The 19,664-nt window shown below is 39.0% G+C and overlaps 1 protein-coding gene across 4 annotated transcripts in view; it reads left to right on the top strand.

Annotated features, from left to right (window-relative positions):
- Positions 1 to 19,664, top strand: part of zcchc7 (zinc finger, CCHC domain containing 7) — a 109,845-nt gene that overhangs the window by 44,166 nt on the left and 46,015 nt on the right. For all 4 annotated transcript variants that reach the window (XM_066720575.1, XM_066720574.1, XM_066720572.1 and 1 more), the window contains 4 exons: positions 6,659 to 6,702; positions 6,941 to 7,066; positions 9,983 to 10,153; positions 16,512 to 16,547. In XM_066720575.1, the coding sequence (XP_066576672.1) occupies positions 6,659 to 6,702; positions 6,941 to 7,066; positions 9,983 to 10,153; positions 16,512 to 16,547 (377 nt within the window). The remainder of the gene's footprint in view (positions 1 to 6,658; positions 6,703 to 6,940; positions 7,067 to 9,982; positions 10,154 to 16,511; positions 16,548 to 19,664) is intronic.

Here is a 19,664-nt window from a genome sequence, read left to right as displayed (position 1 = left end):
TGTCACAGATTGGGGCAAGAAAAGGGAAAATTAATCGTTTTTTTTTTTTTTTTTTTTGAATGTAAATCTACCTTATTGTCAGTTCCATTCAAGATGATTATGCAATTCTGTCTTTATTTCTGTATCCTGTTAGAATTGAGGAGATCCTTCATTCATGCTTTTTGGAAAGAGCAATACTAATTATATTCATACTGTATACCGAGTACAGTAGCCTCTTAGTCTAGTTAAATTAGAAATAACACTCCAAACGTCTTCACAGTGGCGGACTAATGACACAAGTTTTATCATCACTTAACTCCAGTGGTGTCCTTCCTGTTCTCTGTATTTTCTACTGTAAGACAATTTGTATCTGGACCATTTTTTTCCTGTATATAGTTCTCTCCCATTTTATTGTGAGGCACCACGCATGTATTTCCTATTTTTTTCAAAAAGGTAGTTGTAATTGCAAATGATCATTTTGACCTTCTTAACTGCATTTGTTTTCTATTCGAAAATAATAATACTAATGAAGAGAAAACCTCAACTGTATGTGACCAGCTGAAGTGGAGCTACGCAGAAAAATTAAGAACAAGCAAAACTAAGAAGGCGTTTGTCTAAAAATGGCACTGTCGGCCCTGGCTCCTGATTGGCAGCTCTGGGATGTCAGTGGCACAAAAAACAGAACTTGTCTAAGAAATATAGAAATAAATAAAGGACCTAGTGATTAGATAAGAGCAGGCCGAATCTGAGCGACTGCTTGTGCTCCGCCTCAAGGAGACTTGTCACCGAGGTGCTCCAAGCTCGGAGATCAGGGCAGGCTTCCACAAGAGAGAGAGAAAGCAAGAAAGAGCTAGAGAGATCAGTCAGGCTGAGAAGGCGGCATTCCCGGCACACAGAGCGCCCTCTTACTGTCTCTTTTCATCTCTCGTTTTCTCTGTCTCTGACCCCTTCCTTCTCTCCTTCTCCATTTCTGTATACGTGCATAAATATTTCGCTTGCTCTTTTCCTCATCACCTCCTCCTCGGGGGATGCTGGTGTGAAGAAGGCACACTCAGTGCACATCTGGGATGGGAGATCATTTTATCTTGCTGGTCATCCTGTGGGATCTGTTTTGTTGTTTTTCTTGAATCTCTTGTGCACCCCCCCTTTTCTCAACCCCTCCTTTTTCTCCTCTCCCCGTCTTTTTCTCTCTTCCTCTCCTCCTCTCCTTCCCCTCCTCTATTTCCCCCCAGAGAGCTACCGTTCATGGTTAATTAGCCGCATGCACACAGGCATTCTGTTTCTGCTGGTACTGGGGATGGTAGCCTCTGCGAAACCAGGTTTTTTCAAGCTCAGGCTATTAGTCACTCGGAATTCATTAGCTGTTCCCGTCTTGCGATTGACGAATTGGCGTTCAAGAGTTTTTACAACTCTCTCGTTCCGTTAATTAGCGTACCTAGGAGACGGACAGGTAGCATCTGTCGCGGTCTCTGCAAGTCTCTGCGCCACAGCGCTCTTGTGCCTTAAAAGCCATATTCTCTGTGTCACTGAAACTTCAGCATAGGGTCCTCCCAGATGCACCAGCCAGGAGTCCATGTGACATAACTAGGCTGACACTGAAACAGTCCCCTCTCATATTCATCTCTAGCTTATTCGTAAAAAAATGTGTTCTGATCATACATGGTTAAACCTGTACGTTGTTGTCATAATGATAAGATGATGTGCAGGATAAGGTGGCCTGTGCAACATGGACCATGGGGGGGAGATTAAAGTTAAATATTGGTAATTTCCAGCACTAATGTATCTATGTACATATCTGAGCTTATCTGAGACAATATCATTCTTCAGCATGCCATTAACTGACTGTTTTTTCATAATTCTAATTGTACAATAATAAATGTATAAATATATGATCTTCGATCAGTTATGATTTTATTAGTTTTTAGGTAATTCAAATGCGATATTTGGTTTTGTTGTCTCTGCCCTGCTTACGGGTCTTTACTTGACACTGAGAAGTTTTGCCTTTCCTTTCTTGTATTTTTAAGGAAAATTATCAGCAAAGACCTGTCATGTGAAATGTTGTAAAGTTAAACCAAAATCTGAAGTGAAAATCCCCCCCTCCTATCTTCCTGTGTCCATGACTTCATCTCACCCGTGATCTGCTCTTCTCTCAGACAGTGTAGCTGGAATCTGTCCCTCTCGCTCCCCCTCCAACATGGCTTTGCTTTCCTCCTGCGAGTGAGAAGCAGATTAACTGAAAGTTTCCTCTCCTTTGTGACTGGGGTGATTCAGCAGAGGGAAGCTAAAGCTCTTTTCTAAGGCTGAGAGTGACATTCACATGCTTTGAACACCCTTCTCTTGGCCCATTGGCTAGACTGGCTCTGCCATGAGTTTCCCTGCTAACCCAAGGGCAGAATGGGCTACAGAATGCAATTTAATTTCACTTATATTCTGATGCTTTTCTAAGCAACTACAATTATTTAGGCATTATAGCATACAATTAAATACGTGTTCTTTTTTTTTTTTATATAAGTTATTATTTATTTATTTAGATTAAAACATTAATGTTCTAATTCATACAAATGTGACCTAATAATGAAAAACTCTTAAAGTGTCAATTGTTTGAGAAGGATTGGGTTCTTTTGTTATGATATATATATATTGATTTTAATGGATGGAGGGTGATTTCAGACATGCCCTTTTCCCCAAACGTTCAAGTACTTTTTAACCAAGGCAGAATATCAGTAGAATATTTTTGTTCTAGCTGACATCCGCATGGTAGAAGAGTCCAGTTTTTGCTAATTTTAGTTATCTTGCCAACTATCTTGTTCTTTAGTGGAATGTACTTTGTCTTGTTCAAACTGGCACCACAATAAGTAGGGAATCGATACAGACCCAGTTAAAAAGTTACAAAACACATTTATTGTGATGTTCAGTCAGTGAGAGTAATACCCTTTTAAAGCACTGGCCTTTGTTTTGTTTTTAGATTTTATGCTCTTTTTCCACATCTAACCATGATGAAATGTCATACCAGCAAATGTCACAGCAGTTTTTTTTTTTTTTATCACAATCATGATAATTTCACCAAGAGAACCAATGTACAATTTTGTCTTGAACATTACACCTTAAACATTGCTCTTTTGTCTGCTGCCCCTTCTAAATTTCTACCCATAGTGGGCTGCCTGCCAAATGGGGAAAATGAGACCTATTTTTATCACAGATAGTGTCTGCACAATGTTGATGCCTAAAAGTGTGTCAATTAAAAAAAACTGCTATTTCATTCACTCCATTTCCCGCCCCCCTGTGCGCTTGTAATTATTTGGCATGCACAAATGTCAAACCTGATTCTTATCAGGAAATATGTCTGCCCAGCAGTCATGATGTTTAAGCCTTTCTGCCTACCTTTTATTTTCCTAATATGTTTTTTGGTTTGGATGCTGTACATGTTTGAACACATTGTATTGTGTGAGTATCTTCACAATTGCCCAGATCTCATTTGCAATTAGTGCAGATGTGCAGAGTTTTACTGTACAGTATTTGATATTCTACCATAGAAATAATAACATAATACCCCAGGTGTGTTTATTAGACAGTTGGGTATTATTTAATCACCATTTATTCTGCATGGGTTAGTATTTAATACAGGATCTTGTTAAAGCAAATCCATTATGTCATTGACATGGTGTATTTTTATGACTTGTACACTCAATAGTTTCTGCTGTTCCTAGTTTAGCGTTGGATTTTATGAGCCCTCACACATGGGGCTGTGTTTCTGGGCGATCTGTAGAAGTCCTTCATGCTCATTTTAGCACCACCTCTGTACACGTGACATTTCTCAAAGAGACGGAAGAAGTCACTGAGATGGAGATCGAAGTGTAGGGTGCGTTTCCCCACAGCAGCTTTGAATCTGGGAGCATATTTGCAGTGATTCGGATTTGTTTCTTTAATAGCTTTTCGAAGTGCGAAGTCTTTCAGCCTGTCTTGTGGGTACCAGAGGCAGCCCTGCGCAACATCCCAGAGAGTTCGGCAGGATATATATTAAGTGTGGGCGGATCATACTCTCTCTGTTTAGAGAAAGCTCAATAGCCTTTAATCTGTTTGGCAGTGATTGAGGAATTAACCTCAAGTGTAAAGTGTCAGCTAATTATCCCTAATGAGAGAAGTGTAGTATTTAATTGATAGGTTGTTTTTTGTTTTGTTTTTCCCCCTGAAGTCTCACGAATCCCATTGAGGAACCAGCCATGTAATGTAGGTGTTAGAATAATACTTGAAAATATTGACAAAAGCAAGTAGTCTGAATCAGAAACCTGAACTAGTTATTTCCCTACCAGTGTTGGATATTAATCACAACTGTCACAACTTATTGCATTTTAGCCACCTGCATGATTACTGGAAGGTTTATGATAGATCTAAAGGAGGGGATTTTTGTTTGTGTGTGTGTGTCAAATCCCAGCAGCACCTATCTGTGAGTAGAAATCGGTGTGTTAGCACCTACTGTAAAGAAAAGCTGGGTGATAGAAATTTGGATACTTAGATTTTTGTTGTTTTTTGTTTAACAAAGGATCATCAGTTTTAAGCTCGCGCAGTAATAAATCGTATAAGGGATTATTTATGATGTAGAGTTTGGGATGTAAATGGCACCCTTAGCATGGATGCATATTATGTTTTAGATAACAGTGTAGTAACGACATTGAAGGGGCTTTAATGTGAGGGCCCTTACATCTAACAAAATATGGACCATGTCACAAAGGTGGGAATGAAACACAGTGGGTCAAAGAGAACAGCCTTGAGAAAGTGACCTGCAGAGACCGACTTCCCTCTGCTTTTAAATCTGCCCCGCCGGAGCATCGGCACAGTATTCCTCCAGCTGTCTAACAGAAGCATTGCGGCAGGGGTTGAGGCACATCTTGGCATGCCCGTTGTAAAGAAAAATGACTAAAATGCCATCTCTTGTGCTGACAGTATACAATGAGTTGCCTGATGATTTATGATCCCGACCTTTTTATAATTTCTTTCAGTCATTTGCACAACTAATTAAAAATAGTCAATGCCCAAATAATTCTCAGATTTTATTTTTGTTGTATTTTGAATGGAGATAGGAGAAACCAGTATTCATCCCAGCACAATGTACTGTATACATAGTCTGCAGTGGGTCTCCGGTGCAACGCAGCCCTTTGCCGCAGTGGGCCTCCAGTCGAAAGCCGGCCCTTTTTGCAGTGGGGTTGCAGTGCAGTGTAAAGCAATGGAGGTCTGTGGGCACAATCCCTGAGGGCTACAGTGCAGCTGTGTGTCCCTTGCAAAAAAATGGTTGATCTCCCCAGAGGCACGAACATGTTAAGAAAAAAAAAATTACACAAAAAACATTTGCCTCCTCAGCCTTCCTTTGTTTTTTTTTGTTTTTTTGGATATTACTCAAGATATCATTCCTCTGGGTTTTCCCATGTTTTGCCCACATAGAGGTAAGCCTCATTCACAGTCAACACACAGATCTCCATCCAGTTTGCAACACAGATAGAAAGAAGAATCATGGGAGTCTCCCAGTCTCTGATCTGTCATCTAGACACCCGTTTTAGCTTGTGAATTACGCCATGTAGGATACAATAATTCTACCCTGGTGAAATCAGTGGCCAGGTTTTAATCTCTATGTTCAGGAGGGATAGTGCAAGACAATTGGAGGTCCCAAGACGGACTAGAGTTCTTAAAAAAAAAAAAAAAAAAAAAAAAAAAAAAAGTGTGCCAAATGTAGTTTGGCACCTGGCATTCGATGGTGAACATGACACATCCCAGGGGCTTCCTGTTGTTTTAGTTGGTTGAGTTGTATTAATACTTTATTTTTAAAGACGGGGTATTTCAGTGGCTATTAAGAGACCTCCAGTATCCTCCCTCCCTTTATTCTGGCAGTTTAAGACAGATGTGCCACTAAGTTGAGAGATTCTCTCTTGCACTTCAGTTCTGTGTTCTTGGTGTAAAGGCTTCGGAGGTTAAGCTCAAAGCTGCAGTGCCTCTAGTGGCAGACGACGGTATACTCTTTCAGAAATGCTGTGGCAGAAAATACTTTGGCAACTATTCTGTTTTCTCTTAAAAATGTCTTAAGAGCAATGAGAATGAAAAACTGAACAGCAGCATTTAAAAATGCATACGAATTAATAGATTACAGAATAAATAAGGCAGTGAAAGAGAATGGGGTAGGTTATGGTTGAAAGACTATTTGTGTTTTGCAAATAAATTGTTTTCTATATCAAGTTGCTATTCAATAACGTAACATTTTGAGTCAAAATCAGTCTGTGCTTATTTCAGTACACTCATGGTAAATCTGAGCTGTAATGGACCTTTAAGCCTCTGTGGATCTATGTCTGCCGAGTTAATTTGTATTTCATAATTAATGTTTTTCATCGTTATAATAATAATAATAATGTCAGGACCTCTATTAAAACAGTATGATGCACTTATAAAATGTCCTTGAATTCCTCTTTCCATTAACATACAGTCCTCTGAAAATTGTAATCATATTTTTTACAGATTTAACGTATATTTGCAGATACCCAAAGCATCACTGAGGTTGCGTAGTCATTTCTAGAATGAAATCCATCACAGTAATTTCCCGAAAAACAAGGTTGCATACATGCAGTGTCCTATTCTTATTTTTTCCTGTTTCCGTATTTGACACATTTTCTCATAATTGAATTTGATTATTTTTTAGGAGACCGTGGACACAGCTGGACTATTTCTGACAAAGATATCGAGGTATTTATAGATTGTTCTCTTCCCTGTTCAGATGATGGTTGATTTGAATTAACTTACAGAAGCTGTGCACACCAACACTTCATGACTTTTTCAGTGAGAAATTACAATGATATTATTGTCGTTGTTTTTATATAAACTGTAAGTGACAAATTATTTTTGTACATATATTTGTTTCTCTCGTTTTGTATGTATGTGTGCATCTGTGTGAGAATTTTTTTCACTATCTCAACCATTGCAGGCACAGATTGGCAAATCAGGCCGCACACCGAAGCGCCCAAACCGCTACTACGCCTCAGACAAGAACGTAAACTGCCGGAACTGTAAGAAAAATGGGCATCTGTCCAAAAACTGCCCCACCCCCAAGGTAAAATCTACTGAAGCCCCCTGCTCCCTCACCATCTACACAGTTTTCAATCGTTTAATTCGCTGTGAAGGCATATTTCAGGATTGCCGTCTAATAAACATTCATTTTAATTTACTTTTTTTTTTTCTGTACACATTTGTAATCATTGACACACATTTATGAGTAAATCAACCCTTAGGAATTCAAGAAGCGGGTGAGAGAAAAGGGTGTGCAAGGAGGTCATGGGCTGATCTTTCAGTTTTAATAATTTTTTAAGGATCATACGATGCCGTGCCATGGTCTTGTTACCTTTGATTGTACATACATTTTGTTTCAAGGGCAGTTTATGAATTGTATAATTCTATTTTTTAATTCAGTTTGGTTCACTGCAATGATTGCTGAGTAACTGAGCATTGATCCTGGTTGTATTTTAACAGGTGCCCATGGTACCCAGACCGGTTTGCAAAGGCCACTTACTAAGGGCGCTTTCCTCCTTTCAATACCCTCAACCAAAATCAATTACATGAATTCAAGCAACATTGGAATACAAATAGATAAATATTTTTTTTAAAAGGTGTTTCCGTTACAACATTAAAATTAACAACACAAGTAGCATTATGATTATTGAAAATGCATTGCATATTTACCTTTATTGCAGCATATACTGAAAATAAATATATTTCTGTGATACTGTCTATTCATGACAATAATATGTAGGTATATATTTGTCTAATTCATGGGCCTAAGCATGTAATTTTATTTTAAATAATAAAGGACTGGTGTTTTTTTTCTCTTCCATATAATTTTATTGTTTTTGTACTTGGCTGATAAATGTATACAAACGTATATAAAAATCATAATTGGATAAAATGATGTTTTTAAAATTATGATAATTTGGTAACGGTATTAAAATGCTCTTATTCATTTTACACGTACATTAATTCGGCTTTAAAATGTATGTATAAGTATGCAAAAGTGAGAATTCCCGTGAGAAATATGTAATTTTCAGGATTAGGGGTGTTGAGGTGTAAGATCTCTCTTTGTATGGTGTTTGTTGGCATTGAATGCAAACACGATCTTTCGAGATCTGGGAGGGTTGATAGCTGTGCTTTATCAAGGCAAGTGTCTTTCGAGTGGACTGATAGAGGCTGCAACCTGAAAAGGGAATCTGAACACTTTCACTGAATCCTAATGGCTAACCTGATGTCAGCAAGGAGACCAGTGGAACTGTAATTCTAAATTATCACCAGACCCTTTGCAACAAAGTACTGGTGGGAAATTGGTATGGATTTTATTAGCCTCTGCAGTCAGACAGATAAGAAGAGATGCATAAGGAAAATGTGTTATATCCCAATTCATGATATATAAACAGGCTCATGCTGAGGCAAAGTTGACAGGATTACAAGGGGACAATGACCACAGGTTTTTCTTTCTCCTCTTTCTTGACAACTTGTAGAGCCAGGGGTCCTTCGTTACCAGTTATTTTGGACACTGACTTTGGTTAAAGTGCGTTTAATCAGTTACCCACATTAGCACCACGTGAATACTTCATGTGGGCCACTGCCTCCGTATCACTGGCTCTCTGAACACAATCTCTGACCTCTCCTTCCACTGCTGAGCAGGATTACAGATTAAATCAGTGTCTCTTGTTGACCTATCACTCATTCACTACGTGTGTATTTCTTTCAGGATATTCAAAGTATTATTGGCATCATAGCAATTCCAAAATGTGGGTTTTTGATTAAGAAACCCTGTAACAATGATGAAGACTGTTCTTTTCTTTTTTGAAATAATACAAATAAAATAGAAATAAGATGTTAGTAGACAGTTTAAAAGCTGCATGTGCCATTCAGAAAGCAGCAGGAATATTGATTTCACAAAGTGCTCAACACAACCCCCACCAGCGTGAGACAGACCGACTCTGATAGCAGAGTCCTCAAATCAGAAGTATCGAGTGCCGATTTAAACGTGGCTTAACAATGCTCGAGCGTTCAAGAAGACTTTATTTCTTCATGACACAAGTAGTCTGTCAATAATACAAATCTCTGCCCTGCAGAAAAGAGAATGTTACTTGATAGCAATGAGATGTACCTGTTATTCGTACACATCTTCATACAACCAACTATAACAAACGGCTCTCCTTCGCAGCATATATACAAACTAAATACATTTCTGTTTCCTTTTTGCTGGAAGTTATCTACCTCCCAGTCATTTATATGAGTTGACAGCATGGCAATAGGAGATTGTGCAAATGTGGTACGCCCAGTTCAGCAAATAATCTGAGAACCTCATGTGGTGCTGGAAGTATTAAAGACAAAAGCTGTGGTCATATACTGTATTTTAGAGAGGGGTTTCCATAGCAAGAACAGAGAAGGCCGAGAGCCCTGCTGTCAGGTCGTAGTCGACGTTTTCTAAGCTTGGATTTAACCATTATCTCAACTTCCTTTGGGTACCAATAGGCAGGACAAGTGGGGGATTTGTTGTGTTTTTTTCTAGCATTTCCAGTGACAGCTACATTAATTCCCAGCAAATAGACACTCCTGGACACATCAGTAGTGACATATCAACCCTGTGTACCCGAGAGTAATGTCTCTTTGCCGTGGAAAGTGCAGCAACATAACCTCACACGGGCTCTCGGATCCCAGGCTGCCACTCTTAGTGCATCCATGGCACACAAAGCTCTGAAAATTTAAAATTAAAAATTAAAAAATGGATAGACTGTGGTGTGGAAGCATTGTGTATTTATTGTTTAACAAATTGATTCAAGTGGAGATCCAGTTGACTTCTCAGTGGTGCTAAGTGTAGGGAGATACTTTGTCGCTGCCTGCATGCGATTTCTGTCTCACTGTAGGTGTGCATTTGCAATATATAATATATAACCTCACTTTGGCACCAATGAAACTGACGGTACCCCTCCTGTGCCCTCTTCCCTTGCAGAAGGTCTCAGTGTGTTGCCTATGTGCCATGCCGGGGCACATACAATACTCCTGCCCACACAGACACTGCCCCAACTGTGGCCTGCCGGGTCACTGCTACGAGGAGTGCACCGACCGCGCCTTCTGGAACAAGCAGTGTCGGCGCTGTAGCATGACTGGACACTATGCAGACGTGAGTACGGCCCCGTTTCCCTGCTAGGAGCCCTGGCGTCCTGCGCCACCCTCTGTTCCTCTTTGCTTTTGGTCCTGTGTGATCCTCTATTCCTCTTTGCTTATTCCTCTATTGACTCTATTCCTCTATTTTTTCCTTAGTTATTGTTGTTGTTTAAGAGTAGGCCTGCACACGTTTGTGAACAATACGGTCAACACACATGGATATTAGCAAAAGTTTAATGACAAATTCTATAGACGCTATAGGTTCAGACTGTGTTCGTGTTTAGTAAAATAAAATGAAAATAATACAAGTGAAAAGTGAGAAATTGAATTGAATGGCTGAAATCTGTTTGTATTATGTAAAACTACATTTTTGGAGGAGCAGAAACTTCCCTTTCTCTAAAGCAATTAGCTGTACTCGATCTCTTGCTTTAGTGTTTTTTTTTTTTGCTTCTTAATCCCCACTTTCATTTCAGAAAATGTCAGTTTCTGCTTCTACAGCTACACCTGGTTACATCTAGGGTCATTCCACTGCTAACACACCCAATTTTCCCAAATTTCCCCAGGTGACCATTTCAAATGTTGATGAAAAGTATCCCATATTGCTTTATAGATATAATGCCCCTGCAGATTTAGCATCCTATTCCAAATGATTCTGGAATTACTGTCTCCTAAAATTGAGAAAATTAGAAAATAATTAAAATATTGAGGTGCTGGAGGGGTATCACTCTGGTCTCCAGGATTTCAATTAAACAGCTGGAACATTTGATTATTAAGGTCTATTCTTACAATCACTAATGCAGTTATTCAACAGATGGTGAGAAGGCTATTCTTATAAACCAGAATTGATGGTATTGTCTGACTGTACAGAAGGTCAGCCCTGACGCTGTGGGTTTGTGGATGTGGAATCTCTTTATCTATGGATGGTGCACAACCATCTCTGCACCAATGGAAGTTGGTGCATAAAAACTGCAATCTGTTGTTTATTTTCATTTGTGAGTGTGTGCGTGTGTCATAAAAATATAATTTCATATGTTGCAGTAAAGATTACTGACATACTAATTTGCTGTTTAACTCCGTGTAAGCAGGCAGGCTATCTTTAACGGAAGAAAAGGAAAAAAGAGAGAGCGAGGTGTGGAGGATGGGAGGAGGGGGGGTAGATTAAAAAAAATATAAAGGGAAGAGAAATGTTTACTAATTGTAGTCATGGTGCCAGGCTGTAGCTGAAGGCTTTTTTCCCCTCTCTCTCTCTCTCTCTCTCTCACGTGCTCTCTGTCTCTCCTTAATTTTCTTGCGCTGCTTTTTCTCCCGTTTACATTTTTTTTTTTATATATATATTTATTTTCTCTCTCCTCAAGATGTGGCGCTGCACCAGCAGGGTCCCAGGTCCCCAGGGCTGCGGTTTCTTTCTCATTAAGATTTGCCGCTAGCAGTGGCGAGTATGTGACGCGCATTCTGTTATTGTACGCTCCGCTTGTCAGCCCAGTGCTTCCTGACACTCACTTATGTCAGTCTTTATTCAGAGGAGGGAGAAGCTTTTGATAATTTGACAAGACAAGCTCTTAAACGATCTAGGTCGTGGCCTTCGCTGTCTGCGATTGTGAACATATTTCCTGAAAGCTCTGTCACTCATCACAGCGACAATTTCTCCCAAGGAGTGTTCCCTCTCTCTCTCTCTCTCTCTCTCTCTCTCTCTCTCTCTCTCTGTCTCTCTCTCCCCCCCCTCCCCATCTCTTTTCCCTCACACACCCCTCCTTCTCTCCCTCCTGACTTCCCTCCAGCTCTGGCATTTCCCCCCTATCTTTTTAGTTATTCCACTGCAGTTCTTTTTTTTTTTTTTTTTTGCTACTCTCCCGCCTCTTCTTTTTTAACACTTTTCTTCCCCCCTTCCCCTAAATGCTAACATGTTAGTGAGGCTAATCCCGATCAGACATTGTGCTCCCAGCAGGGTCCCCCAAAGCTTTGCTCTGGTACAAGACAGCCAACTGGCCCGGGGAGGCCGAGGACGGAAAGGCAAGGGTGTTCAGGGCTGCTGTTTTGTGAGGGGGCATTGTTGTGGAAATAAGAAAAACGGGTAGCGTTGGTTCCCCCTGTTTTGTCTTGTTTTGTTTTGCTTGAGTACTGGCTACTGCCTTGGGGGGCCTTTTTTTTTTTTTTTTTTTTTCTTCCTCGCCTTAGTCTTTTTGTTTTTCTTTCTTCTGCATTCACTTTGTGCCTGAGCTTTTCCTATTTCTCTGTTATTGTTGTTGTGGTGTTCCTTGGTGCTGAAATTGTTAATCTGGGCCAGATAAGTAGAGACCTTATTGTTCTGATTCACACATAAAATAATTTAGTTTTCTTTCTTTGAATTTCAAAAAGCCATTTTGAAACTGCTGCAGCTTCCCTTGGATAAGTATAGGGGTTTGAACCTGTGTTGAGCTTGGAGCTGGGTGTCTGATTTCATCCAGTGAAACAGTCAAGAAAAGTATTTCATTTCCGCTCCCCAAAAGAAACCTGGAAAAATAAATAAATCCTAGCTTGGCTCTTACTTATCGTTTTCTCTAGCATTCTGTAATATTATGATTGTGTGTGAAAGTGAAGCCTTCAGAGGTGGTTGCACATTGCTAAATACCACTGTTCCAGTTCTGTGCCCTTGATTCCTGAAAAGGCAGTGTTTTGACAAATTTCAGACACTTCCTATAAATCACAGAAAACACCACTTCTAATTCTTGCCCTGATTAACGTAGTTGGGAGCCCATAGAGGAAGCTTTTTATTTCCTAGTTATTTGAGTAAGTAAGTAAACTGATTATGGTTAAGTTTATAGTGTTAAATAAAATAAGATTTAATTATTTAAAAAATATATATTTCCATTAGTAGAAAGCAGATGTTGAAGGTGAGTATTTACAGATGCATTCAAATATAATGTCATTTTAATGGGAGATTATCAAAATTTATTTTAGATGAGCGACAATACAGGTTTTAATTCCAAAGGGAAAACATCTTAAAGCTTATTTATATATCTATGAAAAATATAAACCTGATCGTCCATTTTATATTATGAATTCCTAATCACACACAAGAAGGAGTAGATTGACATTTCATGTATAGTCCTTATGTATATAGATAGTGTATAGATAGATACAAACTTGTAATATTCCTCTTCATCCTTGAAGGTACACAAGGCTATATGTATGTACACATGTATTTGTTTGTATAACACAATTATATTTTCAGTCCTAACAATTAAAAATTAATTCAACTCTGGACATAAAAAAATATACTTTTTGAGGTGTAGTCTAGCACCTCACCAAAACTGACATAAACCTCTAGAGGACATGGAAAATTCATATAAAGCAGATATGCTTTCTTTTTCTCAGAAGTGATATGGAAAATTAAAGCCAGTGCTCATTCTGGCCTGTTTTCAAAGATACCATGTTCTCAGTATTAATTTTCATGTCTTGTTATCCTATATAAATATTAAGCACTTCTTATGAATGAGATTTTATAGAATGAAGTTATCTGAAAATCCATTCCTTTAATTATTTTATTCTTCTTTTATTTGAAATTGTTAAAACACATTTTGTTAAACATTTTATTGTTCTGTTCTTTTCCATTATATTAACCGCCTTTGGCCTTGGTGAATTTATGAGGAGTATATACTTTATTTAAAGCACTGTCAATGTTTAGAAGTGATTTAGTATACTTTATAAAACTGTATAGAGATTTTTGCTTCAAACTGTAAATTTTTCAATTTTTCATGGATGGAGAAATAAAATATCAGTCTGTGATGACAATTCAGAATTTTAATTTTGCGGTTCACGGACACGTAATTTATTATGACAATAACAATGGAAAAAACATTTAGGCTACTTTTTGGTGTATATAAACTAATGAATTTATACATAATTTGTTTTAATGTCAATTTGTGTAACGTAATTCATGCATGATTTAGAACTACAAATGTTTTCCTTCATGACAGCGCATTTTGATTTGTAATTCTGATAACTGTGTATTAGCTCTTTAAATTAAAAACATTGTGAATGAATTTTGCTCTCATGACATAACTCAAAGGCAACTTGTATACTGTCTAACTATTTTACTTCTGCAACATAATTTAAGAACGTATTTTTGTTAGTAGAGCATGACACATATATGCTTCAGTATGTTTTTGTTTCATGGGAGACTGAACGTTACCATAAAACAGACAGGCACACACGAGAGAAAAGGTTGGGCTTTAAAGGAAAGGAGGGAATGCTCAGTAAAATGTTTGTTTTAGGAAGTGAGTTTGTTTTATGTTTGGAAATCACATTGAAATCAAACACATATGTGTGTGTCTACCTTTCCATTCAGGTAGACATTACAAAATTACAACATCATAACTCTCCCAGTCGTGTGGCCCATATTTATATACATCTTTATACATGAGATAAAGGAAGGTTATGCAGTATATTTCAATATTATAACACAGAGAACCCGAGAAAATAAAATGTAGTTTTTTCTCTTATTTTCCCTGTAAACTGTGGTTCTGGTCTAATTACTGCTCTAGAATAGCAATGCTCCTTTTAACATCCAGCTATATCAGAATTATTTCAAGTTAAAGCTGCTTTATACATGTTTTGAACCAAATGTTTAAGAATAAGCTATTTCAGAGTGTAAAGAAATGCACCATGTTATTCCTATGCAACATTAGATATAAAATAAAAATAAATCTGTTAAGATTGCAGTAGCTTGTCATCATCAGTACTGAATGTGGATCTTAAACTAAAGTGCATAACATTGAGTAAATGTCCTTAGTAAAATTGTGGATCTTGAAATAGACATTTCTGACAGAGCTTGAGAAAATCCCTGTGTGCTCTTTCTTTACAAACATTTGTCCCCCCACACAAAAAATAAATTTTAAATTTGTTAACTAAACCCTAAACCTGCCTGTGTTAGTGTAGCCCAAAACTAAAACTTGAGATGAAGACCAAAAATTAGAAACAGTGAGCAATATTCAAATGTGTTCTCAAGATATATCAATCCTCCATGTAACTTTTCTGCTAAAGTCTGTTTATTGTGCACCAGGCTGCATTAAAGTAATAAGAGATCTGTGTCAACATTGTCTTTGGAGGAATTCTAGGCTTTTTTAAGATAGGTATGAGGGCCCAAAAAAAAATAGGGCGCCCACAGTGTTTCAATTTTACAAGGCCATGTTCCTGGAAGGAAGATGTGATGGAAAAAACAACCCAGAACCAATGTATTTGTAACACTGAAACACAGTCGTTTCGTGGAGAATGAGAAACCAATCTCATTGATCTCCCGGCCTGCAGTCAGAAAGTATTCTATTATGGACACCTTGGCTTTGCACAGCTATGTCTGACTAACATGGAGCACAGTGGGACATAACTGATTTTAACATCCTGATTTAATCTCTCCGAAAAAAGGCCCCTTTTCTGTCGCCTTGCTAAATTTACCAGATAACTTAAAGCCCTTAAATCGTTAGATTTTTGTTGCATCCCTATGTTTTCTCTTTTGGTCTATATCACAGGCAGCAAAATCTTCTGCTGAGAAACAGATATATTAAAACATATCTCAGGAGAAGATGGATTATGAAGTAAATCTATAATGTTGAGATGTTCTGTGTTCTTAAAATCAGCCCTCTCTGGGGGAGCAGAGATGAAGACGGAAGTGCCATTGTTGCTATTGAATTGCAGTCGCTCCGATTTACTTTCTGGTGCGACACGCTAAGCATTACAAACCCTTGAGATGTTTCTTTATAAATAAAAAAAAACTCTCTCTCTCCATCCTTTGTCAGCAAAATTTAAAAAAACAATTTCCACAACGTCGTCAGATAACCATCAGCTCCACTAAGCTTTTACCTAATCGTTTCCTGCTTTTTGTACTTCTTGAGGACATTTCATTAAAAAAGAAGGGAGGGGGAGTTGTGTAGGGAGGCCATTTCAAACGTCCCCCCCTCCACACAGTCTGCACTGAGGCTCTTTCTTTCTCTCCCTGTCTTCCCCCGGCAGGCTTGGCTTTTCCTTTTCATGTATCTGGTTATCCTATTAAAGGGTACACAAAAGTGGCAGGCATACTGGTGTGGTCTTTTCCTTTGCCTGTGAGTATGTTAAAACAGTGGAAAATTCAATTAAACTGTCTGTCTAACACACTCTCCCTCTTACACACACACTCTCTCTCTCTCTCTCTCTCTCTCTCTCTCTCTCTCTGTGCGGAAAGAGTGGAACAGCAGGCCTGCTCTCTTCAGCGCGTATTTTCGTGTCGGAGACATGAGTGGATGTTTTGTTATACTAAAATCAACAGCCTGGAAAGCATCTTGTTTCACGCTTTCATCCGGTCAATATTTTGATTTGTTTGGTGTTTTTTTCTCATGATTTTTTTTCCCTCCCTCTCTCCTCAGGCTTGCCCAGAGATATGGAGACAATATCACCTAACAGTAAGTGTCTATGTGCTGATACAATGTGAAAGTGTAAATAAGACCAAATACAATGAACAGGAAATAAGGACCACAAGGTTAGTTATTACATTACCATTCTCCTGAATGTAAAACAATCTGCAAAGATGTGTTATATAATCAGAAAGGCATTAATTTTCCAAACACTGAATATAATTTATCAACGACCACTATTTTGTTCACAACCCCATTATAAACCCTTTGCTTAAATATGTAACACCAGGATTTAAATAAATGCTCACCCGTTGAGTCTTAAAACTGTTAGTTGGGAAGATAATCTTTGGGAAAAGCTGAATACATTAAAATGTATAGCAGTGATAGGAGACAACAAAGATGTAAATTCTGGATACATAAAGTTACTGGTCTGGAACCTTCAAATATCTCATACAGTGTGATTGAATCCAGTGGTGATGGCAGCATTATTTGCATCTATGTGTTAATTTACCCTTTTTATTGTTTGTGTTTATTTATGATGGTTCATACATTTCCTTGAAAATGGTGGAAAGTTTCCTAGGTAAATGCATTCACTCCTTATTTTTATGATTAAAGCTCATTTTAAGTGCTAGTGTCACACTCACAGGGGGATACAGAGACACTGTCATGCCCAGGTATTAACACTGCAGATCTTTCTGAATTCGGAGTTGGGTTTCATTTTTCTTCCGCTGCCTAAAGTTTCATAGTGACCATGGATCAGATTTTATGTTTTTCCAACTACAGATGACTTCCAAGGATTTTAAATTGTTACACACCCTAAGAGTGTTACACACCCTGCCCAGTCTTGCTGGGCAGGGTGGGTTCGGCCCAGGTGTGAAGTGACTTCATGGCAACTGCTCACTGCCTCTCACAGTAGCGAGGATCACTGTCAGACCAGTATACTTTTGTATACGTGTGTACGGGATGTCTGTGTGTATATAGATATACATGTGTACACACAAACACCATCCATAGTTAATGCCGATTATTGCTTTTATATCAGTCCCTATACACTGTAGTCTCACACCATTTCTGCTGTACTGTAATGAGCCATATTTATCAAACTAAATGTGTGCATTTATTATTATTTGATTAAATGTAAGATTAGTCTCATTTGCATACAAAATATATTAAATGAATAAATGTCTAATATACATACATGCACACACACTCACTACAAAGGAATCTGATCTTGAGGTATGTGAACACCCCATATTTCTCAGTGTATTTTCTTTTAATAAGGCTAACAAATTCTCTCTCTATTTCCTAGAAACCATTAGCATAGGTAGCATGGTGTGCAGAGCAACCCTAGAGCTTTTTAACTAGTCAGACCTACAAGTCATGAAGACACCCATGAACAGCTTAGTGCTGGTGTATAACTTAAAACAACACAAAAATAATAATCACTACACAAAATAGAGCCAGCGGGGGAGACAAACAACCTAGCACAAAAGAAAGTTGGTGGCTGTAACCTTGTGGTGCTCACGTTCTTGCCCTGCATGCACTGCATCCCAGCATGTGATTTAATTTGCATTATTAGTTGAGATTTAATTTGTGAGAGAAAGGGCTACCTGCCTCCCTGCGGTTCGGCTTTTGTCTCCTCACTAATAAACGATCTTCTCTGACAGCGCGGCGCGGCAGGGCTGCGAGCGGCAGGTTATTTGTGACTCTTTGCCAGGAGATTAGTCCCCAGAATCTTGCCTTCTTGGTTATACAAAGCCTATTTTAATAAATAGGGAATCCAGCTCTGTAATATCTTGGGCTGTGTGCTTTTTTTTTTCCCCTGGTCTGTATTCCACAATTGTGTTAAAATTGGGCAGCCAAGCAGAAAAACAGTGAAACAGATCTTCTGAATGAGAAGGCTGCCTGCAGTATTTTGTTTAGTGACGCCCAAGCTGATCTCCCTGTGTGTTTGTGCCCCCGTGCACGTGTGTGTGTGTGTGTGTGTTTGTGTAAGTACAGTGAGGGAAAAAAGTATTTGATCCCCTGCTGATTGTGTACGTTTGCCCACTGACAAAGAAATGATCAGTCTATAATTTTAATGGTAGGTGTATTTTAACAGTGAGAGACAGAATAACAACAAAAAAATCCAGAAAAACGCATTTCAAAAAAGTTATAAATTGATTTGCATTTTAATGAGTAAAATAAGTATTTGATCCCCTATCAATCAGCAAGATTTCTGGCTCCCAGGTGTCTTTTATACAGGTAACGAGCTGAGATTAGGAGCACTCTCTTAAAGGCAGTGCTCCTAATCTCAGCTCGTTACCTGTATAAAAGACACCTGTCCACAGAGGCAATCAATCAATCAGATTCCAAACTCTCCACCATGGCCAAGACCAAAGAGCTGTCCAAGGATGTCAGGGACAAGATTGTAGACCTACACAAGGCTGGAATGGGCTACAAGACCATCGCCAAGCAGCTTGGTGAGAAGGTGACAACAGTTGGTGCGATTATTCGCAAATGGAAGAAACACAAAATAACTGTCAGTCTCCCTCGGTCTGGGGCTCCATGCAAGATCTCACCTCGTGGAGTTTCAATGATCATGAGAACGGTGAGGAATCAGCCCAGAACTACACGGGAGGATCTTGTTAATGATCTCAAGGCAGCTGGGACCATAGTCACCAAGAAAACAATTGGTAACACACTACGCCGTGAAGGACTGAAATCCTGCAGCGCCCGCAAGGTCCCCCTGCTCAAGAAAGCACATGTACAGGCCCGTCTGAAGTTTGCCAATGAACATCTGAATGATTCAGAGGAGAACTGGGTGAAAGTGTTGTGGTCAGATGAGACCAAAATCGAGCTCTTTGGCATCAACTCAACTCACCGTGTTTGGAGGAGGAGGAATGACCCCAAGAACACCATCCCCACCGTCAAACATGGAGGTGGAAACATTATGCTTTGGGGGTGTTTTTCTGCTAAGGGGACAGGACAACTGCACCGCATCGTGGATGGGTATTCCAGCATGACAATGACCCAAAACACATAGCCAAGGCAACAAAGGAGTGGCTCAAGAAGAAGCACATTAAGGTCCTGGAGTGGCCTAGCCAGTCTCCAGACCTTAATCCCATAGAAAATCTGTGGAGGGAGCTGAAGGTTCGAGTTGCCAAACGTCAGCCTCGAAACCTT

Source organism: Amia ocellicauda, chromosome 13 (genome assembly GCF_036373705.1).
Source record: "Amia ocellicauda isolate fAmiCal2 chromosome 13, fAmiCal2.hap1, whole genome shotgun sequence".
NCBI lineage: Eukaryota > Metazoa > Chordata > Actinopteri > Amiiformes > Amiidae > Amia > Amia ocellicauda.
The sequence above is the reverse complement of the archived record's forward strand: the minus strand, read 5'-3'. Positions and strand labels throughout refer to the sequence as shown.